Here is a 14,420-nt window from a genome sequence, read left to right on the forward strand (position 1 = left end):
TTTTTTTTTTTTTTTTTTTTTTTTTTTTTTTTTTTTTTTGTGTGTGTGTGTGTGTGTGTGTGTGCGCGCGCACGTGTGTTTCTTCTTTGAGATAGGGTTTCTCTGTGAGGCACTGGCTGTCCTGGACTTGTGTTGTAGACCAGGTTGGCCTTGAACTCAGAGCAATCTGCCTGCCTCTACCTCCCAAAGTGCTGGGATTACAGGTGTGGGTCAACACACCTGGATATGTTTTGTGTTTTCAATTGTGGACACACACACACACATAAACACACTTTTTCTCTCTCTCTTACTTATTCATACATAAAATTTCCTTTCTAGCTATTTCTAAGTGCATAGTTCAGCAGTGTTAAGCAAATGACACCCCTAAGGCTATGCAGCAAGTGTAAGGTAAAGCAGGAGGCTTTATCAGAACCCAGGCCTGTGGATTCTGGGCTTCAGTGCTCATACACAGGTGTAGCAGAGCCACTGCTGGGCCACAATGCTGGTATAGACTTGTCTGTTCCACCCTGTCTGAGAGGCTTATGTCCTACACATTCCTAGATCCAAGATCAAATGTGAGGGAGGATATAGGGTATGGGTCTCATCCCACACCACTTGCAAGGGTTCAGGGAGGGTCTTCTGCATGAACTCCAGGGCATAGTAATCAAAGGTAGGTCATGCCTTTGAACAACGAAGCATTCCTTCCTCCTCTACCTCCTAGGAATGGCACAGGCCTGGCGGTTGCTCTGCTGGGTGGCTGGGCCCTGTCTTCATAGGGCCCTATACAGAGTAACTGCTTCTGTGTCTGCTCAGAGAGACTTTGGGGGCCATATTCCATGTGGGAGAGCCTTGCAGGCTCCCACTCTTAAACCTCTGAAGCTTTCTCTTTATGTACTTTGAAAAGAGGCCTGGCAAGCAGGGAACTGCTAGCTGACTTCTTGATGGAAGTCACCCCTGACTCTTGTGTGTGGTGTATGTCATCATGTGCATGCATATGGAGGCAAGAGCAGGACATTTTACATCATCTCCCATTACTTTCTGTCTCATTACTTTGGGATTGGGTTTCTCATGAAACTCATCATTTTGACTAGGCTGACTGGCCAAAGAGCTCTTGGGATTCACTTGTCTCTACCCCATAAGGCTGGAATATAGATACACTCAGGAATTCCTGGCTGGAGATTTGAGCTCTCTTGTAGTGAGAATTTTGGTTTCTTTAAAAACACAGAAATGTTATAAGAATATGTTTTCATTTTAATTCCGAGTGTGGGGCTATGGGGCTTCTTTGCAGCAGCTGACTATGATTTGCCTCGTGCTCTAGCAGAGGTATGGTTTTGCCAAGTGCAGATAGCTTCTGCGATTGTGTGCTGTTTGGAATTCTGGGGACTTTTCAGAGGGTACATAAATGCTCTGATGGGGGAGGGTTTGTTGGTTGGTTTTTGGTTGCAGTTAAGTAGTTTGCTAAGATGAAACAGCAAGAAGAAATGAGATATCGTGACTTTGAAGATCAGACTTGCCCCAAGGAGCTCAACATCTCTAAGTCTAAGGAAAACATCACCCTCTTTCTGATTCCTGACTTTGTTCAGGGATCTCTTTCCTTTCCTTTCTATTCTTTCCTCTCCCATATCTAGTGGTAGGGGTTAAAATGGAAGAAGAAAAGGGGTGGAGAAGGGTGGAGGGAAGAGGAACCCACAAAGTAGCAAACAGTGGCTGCATGTCCTCATGCTTGCAAAGCAAGTGCTCTCACCCACTGAGTTCCCCCTAGCTCCCAGCCTCATCTCTTGAAGGTTGGTCTCTTAGAGATGAATATTAGGACTAAACTGCTGCTGGTCTGCTGAAGACAATACCAGTGTCATTTCTGTGTTTTCTCATTATAGGTCAAGAACACCATCATGCAAGTGAACCTGTCCTCTAGTCTGCTGAGAGCATTTTTCTGCATGGTGTCTTTGTTCAGATACTTGACCCTTTGGAGACAGGTTTCAAAGCACAAAGCCTTAGGACTATGTAAGGGGGAGGGGCACACATTATGGGGACAGGTACAGTGGGCCATGGCCACCTGTGAGGCTGCTAACAATGGTTTATCCTATAACCTCTGTCAGGTTGAGACTGGGAGCAAAACCATGTGAGCTGGCACAGTTATCACAAAAGGCTTCCTTGAAGCAAACAGGGTTTAGAGACAGGCTTAGTCTGCTTTCTGTGAGCTGTGAGGGAGGTCTCAGTCTTGGTTTGTATCTTGGTTTCCAATCTGTGGAATAGGGCGGGGATGCAGCTTTGAGTGCTCTCCGGAGGAGAGGTTTAATGTATAGAAAATGCCCAGTACAATCAAATTTCCCCACCATAGTCCATACTTTCAGAAATAGGATTTCTGCAACTCTTTTTTAATGTGTGAGGCAGGGTCTCTCCAATAGCTCAGGCTGGTCTTGATCTCTCAATCCTCATACCTAAACTTCTAGTGTGCTGAGTTTACATGTGTGTACTACACATCTGGCAATGGGGGCTTGCCTGGGCCCAAGGAGGCCTCAGGTGGCAGTGGTTAGGCCTGATTTCTAAAAGCAGGATAGGATGGTTTATTTCACATCTGTCATGCTTAGGGGAGAAACCTGGGTCAGCATTTGAGGTGCTCCGGGTATGTGACCTTAGGCTTGTGAGCTTCAGCAGGGCACTTTCACACATGCAGAGAGAATTATTGGGAATATCAGAGGAAAATAATTTGTAAAGTACTCATCAGCTCAATCAAATTGCTTTTTAAAAAGCAACGATAAAAACAGGGTAGGAATCAAATTTCTGTAGCTCACTGAAGCAGGCCAGTGTGCACAAGGAGCAGAGGCCCAGCTGGAGAGGCTGCAGGGTTACAGGCCTCCTTCCTGTGTGGCTCTAGAAAGGATATTCTGTCTTGGGGAGCTGCAAGGAGAGAGCTGGCTGTGATTTATAGGAAAAAACCAGAAAAACAACAGCCCGAAACCCCTGCTTTTTGGAAACTCCCACCAAGAGGACATTAGTTAGCACCTCACATATTGTCCCCAAGGCGGGAAGTCAGGGCTGATGTCCACATATTAAACACTGCTTGCTAGCTTTTCTTCTCTGGATCTCAGTGGCAGGCCTCCAGCACTGCCACCTTTCAGCCTGTCACCCTTACATTCCTCATGGGTTACTGAATTGCAATGGTACCCTGGAATGGCAGTCTCTTCCAGAGAACTAATTAGGAAGGGTTCTGGGCCAGGCAACTGATAAAGCTGGGTTGTTTGCCTTGATGACACCTGGGCCAGCAGCCCTCCCCAGATCCTCAGGATTTATTTGTATGCAAGGGTAAATTACTGTGTGCATGCCTGTGGAGGCTGGAGAGCAATCATTTGTTCCCCAAGGCACCATCCATCCATCTTTTTGTTGTTGTTGATGACAGGAACTCTCACTGGCCTTGAGATTAGGAGTTAGGAGAAATTTGGTTCAGTACCTGAGGTGCTTAGGGCATGTGACCTTAGTCAGGCTTGTGACCTACTTACCAAGAAAACTAGGGTGGCCAGGCAGTGAGCCTTAAGGATCTGCCTATCCTACCCTGTCAGCACTGCCCTCAGGTCCTCACTGCTTATGCAGCCATCACTTTACCAACTGAGCTATCTCACCAAACCCTCCTATGAGATTTAAATGTCTGCCTCAAGGCACACAGCTCCTCACCCTGACAGGAAGCTAGGGAAGGAAGGGAGGAAAACACAGTATGGTCCTAACAGCACCAAGTCCAACTCTCTGCTGGCACCTGGACCGTGACTCACTGGTACAGAGCCAGACCTGAGCAGGCTTGATTGATGGGCAGACACCACACATCCATTCCCTGAGCTCTCCTCCTGTCTGTTCTATCCCCTGAGCACTGCCTACAGAAACAGGTCCCTTCCAAGTACCTCCCTTTCCAATGCAGGGTCATGGTGCAAACAGGAAAATAAACCATAATTTCAGTTAAAGGTAAGGATTAAAAAGACAGAGGAAAATGGTTTGGCAATTCTCAAAACATTAAATGACCATTTGTCTACTGCTAGGCATATGCTTTGAAGCTAAAACCTATACATAAAGGTTCCTACTTACAACAGTGGGGGACAAATTAGCAAAATGTGGTAGAGTCATGCAAGGGAACATAACTCAGTCATAAGAAGAAAGTGCTGCTGAGAAGAGCTTCTGCTCTGGAATCTTCACCTGGAGTTGACAGAAACACTAATCCAAGGGTGTGCTGTGTGAAAGCAGCTACTCAAAGGGCTTGGGCACCCCCTTAAGCAACTGCTGCCCACATGCTGCCTAACACTGCCATCCCCTCCCTGACCATGTGACCCAAGCTCTGTCCCAGAAAGCTGACCACTGGGATGACAAGAACCATCAACACAGAGCGGAAGATACACAGAATTTGTAGCTTCTTAGCCAAATGGACAAAGAAACACTTGAGAGTGGCTAGCCAATAACCCCTTAGCCCTGGCTAATCTTCCAAGTTCCCCAAAAAAGTGTGAGGCATACTTCCATCAAATATAAACCAATTTAGAGAGCCACACTGGCCTGTGCATCACCTAGGATACAGACAAAAAGGTGCCCAATCAAGTGAACCCTGAGAGTTGCCTATGCAGACAGGCTGGAATTGGTTTCTACCCATTGAATTGGTGAGAATCCCCTTAGCCTGAGCTATCATTTAAGAAGGTGGCAAGAGACATACATGGTACCCTGAGACCCCAGAAGGTAGCTGTGAATGCTGCAAAGTAGAGGCCAATAGCCTCCACCTGGCTCTCCTTACTCTGGCTTTTGCAAAGCTGAGGAATGCAGTAGAGTATGGGGGCGGGGGACATGTTATAACCAGCAGCTCCATTAAACTATGGCCAAGGTATCCTTGCTTGGGAGAACATGTCAGTTTGGCAATAGAAGTTAGGTGGTGGTGCTGCTAAAGATTTGGGTCCTGGTCCCTTTTGTTCCCCAGGCAGGCTAAGGCCCCAGATGCCTGGGGTCCTAGACAGGATATGCTTGTCTTCTTGGTGTTCAGATGAAGGAGACAACTTTGGATGGGACCTGCTCCAAGGCTGCCAGGAGCAGGTGCAGGCTTACACTTCATACTGAATCAAGATGTTGCTGGCACTGAATTGGATAGGTGACTAAAACAGTCCCACACAGTGATGTTCTCCATGTCCCAGAGACCACACCCAGGCACACCCATATGTCAGCCAGGTAAGAAACTGAATTCTATGGAGAAAATAAACCAGGGCAATGTGATGAGGAAGGGTATGGTCCTGCTCAATAGAGTGATCACTAAAGGCCTTTGGAGAAAGTAGCCAAGCAGCTTGGGCCATTCCTGGGAGGCAGGTCCCCAAAACCTAGATAAGGAGGGCAGGGCACTACGTCACAGCAGTAGTTCTCTAGGTGTGCCCTGGAGCCCACAAACAGTGAGACACCCCTTCTTTGTGTTTTCTTCTCTCCAAGATGACCAAAGAGCTTCTGGTGGTCACAAGAAGGCCACGCCTTCAACAGACTAGTGCAGAAGCATCAGGCAGTAAGATCTCAGAAATGTCAAGTCATAATTTATTTTTTTCAAAGCAGAGTTACCAAAGATCGCCATGCTTTTGATGTTTTATATGTGATATATTATCAAGGAAAGTCTCAAGAGTGGGATGGAGAATCACATTCATGGCATATAACTCTACATGTGATACATGCAAAGACATATATATGACAAACAAACATTTCTGCAAGGATATGTGAGAAACTGTTCACATGTTACTTCTGGAACAAAAGGGACTTTTACATTTTATCAAATCCTGTTGGATTTAAAAAATGATATGCTTATGGCATACATGAAATAAATAAATCATGCATGAAAGTAGATTAAATCACAAGTAGACTAGGTGTTGGATTTGGGCAGGTTGTCATGGCTTTTTGTTGGCCTGACATCAATAATCACTTCTGGGAATTTTCAAAATACTTGCAATTCAAGTTTGAGCCCTGTTAAGAGCAGAGGAGAGCCTGGCTAGTTTCCTAAGTTCTCTAACCAAGAGAAGAGGTTCATTCATCCCCACCCCCACCCGTGGGATCTGCTGCATATGGATGTATTTAGGTCCGCTCCTCAGAGCAGGAAAAGAGAGTCCTTTGTCTGAAGAAGTAGCTCTTTTGGCCCTTGAACTTTCCACTCAGGTTTCCCCTTTTGGGGGCGGCAGGAGGACTGGAGATAGTGCTGCTGGAATTAGGAAGAGCTGCTCCCAGACGGAAGAAGCAGAAGGCCTGTGGGCATTGGGGCTTCCTCACATGTATTCCCTTGTCAGGGTACCAGGAACCACACACACTATTTCCTAGTCATCTCACATGAAGGAAGAAATCTCTCTCCTGCAACCTCATTACTAATCAGTCATTTCCAAGAAATTTCCAAGAAACTTTCAGTCTTGATTCTGAGAAGTTTCTTCACAAACCTAAGAAATGTCTGGAAAACCAAACTGAAGCAACGGAACAAAGAAGAGAAAGCCAAGACTGAATTTTGGGTGTGTGCCTCACGTGCTCTATGAAGCTTGGGCTTCCAATAGCCTGAATTCTGAGAGGAAGGCCTCCAGCAGGTCCAGCAGAAAGGCACCCTGAGCCTCTAGCAGGAGATTCGGCTTACCTGGCACCTTGTCTACTGATGCAAACACAGAGCGCTGCACTGTGGGGTCGCTGCTGCCTCGGCGGCACTGGTCATAGAAACGGAAAGGCAGGTGCTGGGAGGAGCTGGAGCCGAGTCCAAATCCCAGGACTTCAGTTGTCGGCTGGATTGGGAGGTCCAGAAGGGCTATAATCAAACACCATAATTTGTTCGATCAGCATAAAGAACAGGGGACAGACAATTTGATTTGACTTGGGCAATGGGCTAGAGTGATCCAGCCTTGACAGTGTGATACTTGGGAGACCCCAAACAGTCTTGAGATAGGGGACTGGCAGGATGCCAGAGGCCCTAAGAACATTCAAAACACAACTAGGAGTAGGGGCCAAGAAGGTAGCATTCAGATAAAAAGATAGGGTTCTAGGTTTGGATCTTTGGATAGAGCAAATGCTGGGTCAATCAGTACTCTGAAATCTTTATAAAAGATCCTTCCCAAAGGCTTGGCCTCACATGTAGCTGCAGATCCTAGAGCAACTGTGCCCCAGAAGTTTTTGCACAGGCATACATGGACAGACAGACAGACAAGATATACAGATTGAGTGACCCTTCAGTAATTACAGGACTCCTCCCCAAAGATACGAAAATCTGTAGTGAAGCCTCTTACATAGACTAGCACTGTATCTGTACATGATCTGCATAGCTTCAATACATATACAGATTTTTTTCAAAGATTTCTCTGTGTGTGCGTATGTGTGCATGGAGATCAGAGGTCAATGCTTAGTATCTTCCTTGAATGCTATCCAACTTTAACAAGTTTTTCCTAAATTATTTTGGGTGTGTGTGTGTGTGTATATATATATATATATATATATAATGTGTGCTTGTATATGTACTAAACAGGCACCCTTATGTGGCATGGCACATGTGTGGAGGTCAGAGTACAACTTATAAGAGTCAGTTCTCTGTGTCCACCATTCCTGTGTTGCCTTGCAGGCCTTTTATCTTATTTTTTGACACAGGGTCTCTTGTTCAACCTCAGATCACCAGTTGTGCTAAACTAGCTAGACAATGAGCCCTAAAGGTTCTCTGGCTTCATCTCCCAAGGGCCAGGATTACAGCTGCATGGTGTCATACCTTGCTTATACATGGAGGCTGGGAAATCTAAACTCAAAACCTCATGGGTGAGTGGCAACCATTTTACTGACTAAGTAATTACTGTAGCCCTAGTTCTGATTTTTTAATATCTTGGTGGTGGAATCTTAACTATAAATGTGCATGAGAATACATGTACAAGAAAGCGTATGTATGTGTATATTTGTAGTTATGAGTGTGTGTTTACATGCCATAGCTGTTGTCTTCCCTTAAACAACGCTCGTGATGTATTAGTTCAGAGTGGCTTTTCAAAATCAATTTAAGAAATATCCAAGGCGTTCATACTAGCAGCCACTTTACAGCGCAATCCTCAATTTTCAAATGAAATTTCTGGCCTTCATGCCAGCTGTGAGAAACTGTTTCACATTACAGGGGCAAGGTCTGGAAATAAATCTTGAAAGGAAGGGATGAATGATTTACACTTTGCACATTACAAAATACTCCTGTAATGAGTGTGCAGGCCAGGTTTCAGCTAACTGAGAAATAAGAGGTGGGAATGACTCAGGTGCATATCACAAAGGCACACACAGCACCCATAACTGTGGTGTCCAGAAACAGAGTACACCCAGAGCTTATTCTCCTTCTGTTCCTCAAGAGAATGCTCCTCTTCACAGTGGGCTGAACATCCCCTTGGAAGCCACAATACAGAGACTGTTGGAGTCTGAGAGGAAGGGGCTAGGTTTGTTTGTTTGTTTGTTTGTTTGTATCTTTTGTGAGACAGGATCTCACGCCAGCCCAGGCTGGTATGGAACTTGCAATATAGTGAGGGACAATGACCAAAAACTGGCAAGCCTTTGGCCTCTACCTCCCAAGTGCTGGGATTATAGGCATGTGTCACTATAACTGGTTTGATAATGGTGCTGAGGATCAAACCCAGAGCTTTGTACATGCTCGGCAACCATTCTACAGACTTAGCCATAGCTCTAACCTGGGAGTCTTAAAGGCGAGGTTAGGACTACCCCTCCCATCCAGGACAATGTCTTGACTTCCATTTCATGAAATAAAGAAACATCCTCATTTCAGGGCCTTTACCATGAAAGCCTGGACAATGCAAACCCACTACCCCTGTAAGGTGTGAAATGACCTTGAACTTAGTGCTGGGTGCTCACTTCTCACCAGCACCTAGAGATAATAAGGGAGCAGAGAGAATGATGAGGAAAATTCTGCTAGGCTCTGGCAGCTCAAAGGCTTGTCTAGCATGTGTGAGGCTCTGGGCTTCATCCCCAGAGCAGAAACAAACAAACAGACAGATAAAATCAGAGTAGGAAGCTCTGCAAACTTGTTCTCTGTGTGGCTAAAAATTCACAGCCTTAGTTTCCCCTTGTACAATGGGGAGATAAGGTCCAGCCTAAGAGCTGTCTGGATACCTAAAATGGCAGAGCACAGTCAAAACACACTGTGACTGTACACTTGGGTGTTTCAGCACGAAGAGTGAGGACAGCTGTTGCCCACCAACCACCTGTTTCTAGCCTCTTGTCTATTAGAGAGGGCCCCCTTCTCTTCCATGCAGCCCTGGAAGTTTTCTCCACTCTAAACACCTGGAAGCAGGGTTGTCCTAGTCTTGAAGCACAGTGGATCCCAACTCCTAAACTTGTCTACAGGAACCCTAAGACTTTTCTAGGTCAATGTGAGCAGCCAACCCTGTGGTGGTGAGCCCCTGCTCTTGAGGTCACTCACCGGCTATCCTCTGCATCTTCATGCGCCTGGCCTGGATGCGGCCCTTTGCCAGGCGCTGCTTGGCAATGATGCAGCGGATATGATCAGAGAACACGAAGGTGGCCTGCAGGATGGGGAAGGGCTTAGAGTGTGGGCTGGAGGCAGGCTTGTGGATGGTGATATTCAGGGCACGGCTGTCATCCTCCACTCCTGTCACCTGCATGTCCTGCACAGAAGGCAAAGGCAACATGTTCATCAGGCCCAGGGGCTGACAGGTTGAGGGCTGTCAGTGGCTCATATAGAAAGACAATTATGCTTTGAGTCTGCTTTTGTTGTGAAGAAGGCCAAATCTCAAAGACTCAAGGGTGGCTGCAGACCAGTCTAGGCCTGACAGGTGAAAAGGAGCCAGTGCTGCTAGATGTTATGGCTGGCACTTCTTTCCATGAGGAATTGGGATGGCTAATGATGAAAGAGGCATACCAGCCTTTTCGAGGGCCACTACTGTCACAACAGGCAGACTCCAGTAATTCTTCCTTCTAGGAAACCAGAAGCCACAACTCTAAATCCTTGTCACCACCTGGTACCATATTAGACACCCTCTCCTTGTTCTCTTAAAAATGGGGCATTGTTTTTGTCCTTTGGTATATCTTTAAGGACGGCCCCTGACAGAGGGCCACCGGGACTATCTGGCAGAGACATCAGGCAAGCTGCATGTGAAAGGGAGAAAAGAAGACACTGACAAGCAATGAGTATATGAGGATTGGTTCCACATAAAGCCTCAGGATGGGCTCTGTGCTGAGTCTGCCGCCCACAAAGGTTCAAGGGCACATGAGATAAAAGCGTACCAGACAGAAGGTGGATTGAAAGGTCAGCCATGTTAGAGGAGGTGGGAACTACTGAAAAAGACTCAGAAGGAAGGGAGCTATTGTTCTTGGGCACTGTGTTTGGCTCTCTCCTTGGAAAGAAAACCTGTATCAAAGGCATCCAGCAGGTAAGGTGAGGCTACCATGAATTTAAACAAGGGAGCTAGGTACATACTAACAGTCTGACAAATAGTAGCTATTGTAGGGGCAGGTGGCTTTCATTGTCTGACAGAGGACACACATTAATCCTCTGAGAAAGAAAAACACTGTCCTGACCTTCAGAAATTAGAGTAAGCCTTGATGACGAAATGTGCAGGTCATCTCCTGGGCAGGGTTTTACACTGCAGTCCTTTTGGGGGGAAAAGCTCCTCCTACAGCCTCAATGAGAGACAGGAGGCTCCAGAAAGAGAGGAGTCTGGGAAAGAGAGGAGACAGGAGCAATGGCTTCAGGTACAGGTGCTTCCCATGGAAAGCAGGCAACAATTTGGCTGGTCAGTGCTGTGGTGAGGAGTCAAATCAGCTTGAGTAAGGTCCTTCTGGGAAACAGGATAGCATGGCAAGGAAATTACTTCCTAGAAGTAGGGGGAGCCCCAAGCTGGGATGGGTTCACTGGGAATTAGGGATAGGGCACAGTACAGACATGAAGTGGAAAGCTGCTCTTTGTTTGTTTCATTCCCTCTGCTGCTAGACATTCATCATGTATTGCACTTGTAAATACTGTGAAATCCAGAGCCTTAACTGATATGTGCTGCTGTAGAGCCTGCTGAACTTCGGGGGATCAAGGATGAAATTCTCATGAACTCCTGTGGCAACAATGGTGTTAGAGGAAGTTGGCAGAAGCAATGAACTCTTTAAATAGCTGAATTCCAATTCTTGGTTATTTGCGTAGGGAAATCCTGCCCTGGGTGATGAGGAAGTAGAGCACCCGGCTTGCAACAGCATGCTTGGAAAGTTGGGGATTGTCAACAGGGCTTGGGTGGAGCACACCCTGCTTTAGCCAAACAGCAGTTAAAACTGCAGAGAGCCAGGAGGGGGCGCACACCGAGGATCCCAGCCCTGGGGAGGCAGAGGCCAGCCTGGTCTACAAAGTGAGTCCAGGGCAGCCAAGGCTACACAGAGAAACCCTGTCTTGAAAAACCAAAACCAAAACAACAACAACAAAGGAACCCTAGCAGGTATGCATGTGCTAAAATGGCTAGACATACTCCAAGACACACTAGAATATAAGCCAAGTCTTACAATATGGCAGTGTGACAGCATAAAAACTACACATTCATCCTAAATACATGTACGGTTTTCCCTTGGACACTCCCCTACCCACTGGGAACCAAAATCTGCAGATGCTCAAGTTTCTTACTATAAATGGCACGGTATCTGCATGTAACTTAACCATATCTTCCTGTAGACTCTAAACCCTCCTAGATGATGCCTAAGACTTCATACCATATATATGTTATATAAATAGCATTTTAGGGAATAAAGATAAGAGTACACATGTTTAAGGCAAACATTTCTTTCTAAAGTTTTGTTTGTTTTTGAGACAGAGTCTCACTATGTAATCTTGACTGGCCTAGAACTTGCTATGTAGACCAGGTTGGCAATGGACTCACAGAGATCTGCTTATTTCTGCCCCCCCCCCCCCAAGTATTAGGATTAAAGGTGTACACCACCATACCTGGCCTCCTGTAGCTCAGGTTAGCTTCAGACTCGTTAGGCAGCCAAGGTTGATCATTAACTTTTGATCATCTTGCTTCTATCTCCTAAATTCCACAGTTAAAGGCATGTATGATTATGCCCAGTTGCATGTGGTTCTGGAAATGGAGTCCAGGGCCTCATGCATCCTAGGCAAGCATTCTGTATCAACTAAGCTACATGCCCAGCACTCTGTCCTCACTTCCAGCCCCCTTTTACTTTGAGACGAGGTCTTGCTTTGTGATTACCTGACAGGTCTGGAACTCATTACATAGACCAGTCTGTCTTTCCATTTGTGGATATCATCTTGATTCTACTGCCTGAGTGCTGAGAGTATAGGTGTGTCTAACAATGTGGTCCTTCCCTGCCAAGTTTGTTAACACACACACACACACACACACACACACACACACACACACACCAACCAACCAACCAAAACAAAACAAAGCAAAGCAAAGCAAAGCAAAGCAAAATAAAAAAATCCAAACACATAGAATTTGCACTTGGCAATGAGGCAGATCTGGAAGGACCAGCCTGACAATGGGTTATCTATATATCCTGTGGGCGAGTAGAGGTGTTAAGATCAAGGTTTTGGTAGAGGGATTTGGCTCTTATTTGTGCAGTTCTCTGGCTTTTGCGCAGGAACTTCTTGTGTCATCAGAAGTGAGTGTGGCGCTGCCAATGGAGTGTGCATGTGTGTAGAGTGAGAAGGCAGACTGGAGCTCTTACACTCTTACCTGCAGAAGGCCTGCAAACTTGACCACTCCCCAGCCAAGTCTGGACACATCAGGCTCCACCAGGCTCATCTGGTAAATATCCACAGCCAAGAAGCGCTGGACCATGCCACCGTCCTTGGTGATGACTGTGCATGCAATCAAGTCGCTGTTATCTAGGAGGAGGGAGCAGAGAGCAGAATAAGGCCTAGCTCAGCTACCCAACTGTCTCTTGAGGGGTCCAGCACCACACAGAACTGGGTTTGAGTGCCTCGTTAGCCAATTCTGCCAGGACAGTTTCTTCACCTCTTTAAACCTCAGATTCTTTGTGTTCTGAAAGCAATGCTTAGTACAAGTTATACAAAGCACACAAACCACTCTGTATTGTACATAAGCTATAGTTTGAAAATAGCTAACAACTGAGTTGGGGTAGAAGCACCTGGAATGCATGAGACCCTGTAGTTTACAGGTATGACGATGGTTTTTGCTTATGTGAAGATAGGAAACAAGAACCCCGCTCCCTGCAACAGCACCACCAGTCCTCAATTCAGTGTCTGGCAACTTAGAGGCCAGCTCTGAACTAAGTGGGGTGTGACCCTTGGCCAGGCATTTGACACCTCTGAACCATGGCTTTCCTTCTGTGAAATGGAAAGAAGGTCCCTTATCTCAGGATATTTGGTACAGAAAACAATAGGTGCTAGGAAGGCATTCAGTCTGAAATAGCACACAGGGCTCTTGAGCACATCCTAGATCCCTTTTTCTACTTGAAATTTATACTCAAACCGTCCAGTGAAACCTCCTTTCCTTTATATTTGCAATGTGATAGCCAAACCAGAAAAACCCCACATATCCCCAAATAAGGGGACAGCTTGACCCTGACTTTTTCCATAAGATAAAAGATTATAAACCTGTGTCACAATACTATAATTAATTAAGCTCTTAACATCAGCTGTCTGTGAGAAGAAAATTAGGAACTGAAATGGGTGAGTGTGTAAGGGAGCACTAGAATTAATGGCAGAACTTCCATTTAAAATAATTGCTTTTTATTACATTCATTTAATTATGTGAATGCATGTACACTCATCCCACCATGTGTGTGAAGGCCAGAGGACAACTTGTGGGAGTTAGCGCCTTCCTTCCACTATGTAGGCTGAGAACTGATCACAGGTCTCAGTCTTGGCAGCAAGTGCTTTTACCCACTCAGTCATCTTCTTGCCAGAACCCTATTTATTTTTTGAGACAGGGCCTCACTATTTAGCCATGGCTAACCTGAAACTTGCTTAGTAGATGAGGCTGGCCTCAAACTCAAAGATTCACTAGCCTCTGCTTCCAGATGCTGAGATTAAAAGCACGAGCTACCATGCCTGGTCATGTTTTTTTATTACACATAGCATTTGATTGCTTAAAATTACTGCCCCACCCTGCTTCTTCTTCTTCTTCTTCTTTTTTTTTTTTTTTGAGACAGGGTTTTTCTGTGTAACAGAGCCCTAACTGTCTCGGACTCACTTTGTAGACCAGCTTGTCTTCAACTCAAGAGATCCACCTGTCTCTCCTCCCAAGTGCTGGGATTAAAGGCGTGTGCCACTACGCCTGGGAAATTACTTTTAAATGAGGAAGCATTTAAGATGTGCTTTTGAAAAACAACAACAACAACAACAACAAAAAACTAAGTCTAGAGATGTAGCTTAGTGATAGAGTAGTACTCACCTAGCAAGCTCAAAAAGGTAATTTGACTCCTGTTAGCACTCACGTGCACAGACAACGCTCATGTGAGGTTAGGGA

General features: G+C 45.8%; 1 protein-coding gene across 6 annotated transcripts in view; it reads right to left on the minus strand.

Moving 5' to 3' along the window:
* The window catches only part of Clec16a (C-type lectin domain containing 16A), a 205,776-nt gene that overhangs the window by 42,469 nt on the left and 148,887 nt on the right, over positions 1-14,420 (minus strand). For all 6 annotated transcript variants that reach the window (XR_008719030.1, XM_055597725.1, XM_055597723.1 and 3 more), the window contains 3 exons: positions 12,663-12,814; positions 9,392-9,596; positions 6,587-6,751 (listed from right to left, as the gene is read on the minus strand). Coding sequence is in view for 5 of the 6 variants with exons in the window: in XM_055597725.1 (XP_055453700.1) it covers positions 6,587-6,751; positions 9,392-9,596; positions 12,663-12,814 (522 nt within the window). In the remaining variant the exon portion in view is untranslated. The remainder of the gene's footprint in view (positions 1-6,586; positions 6,752-9,391; positions 9,597-12,662; positions 12,815-14,420) is intronic.

This window comes from Psammomys obesus, unplaced genomic scaffold (genome assembly GCF_907164565.1).
Source record: "Psammomys obesus unplaced genomic scaffold, mPsaObe1.curated_primary_1811, whole genome shotgun sequence".
In the NCBI taxonomy this organism is placed as follows: domain Eukaryota; kingdom Metazoa; phylum Chordata; class Mammalia; order Rodentia; family Muridae; genus Psammomys; species Psammomys obesus.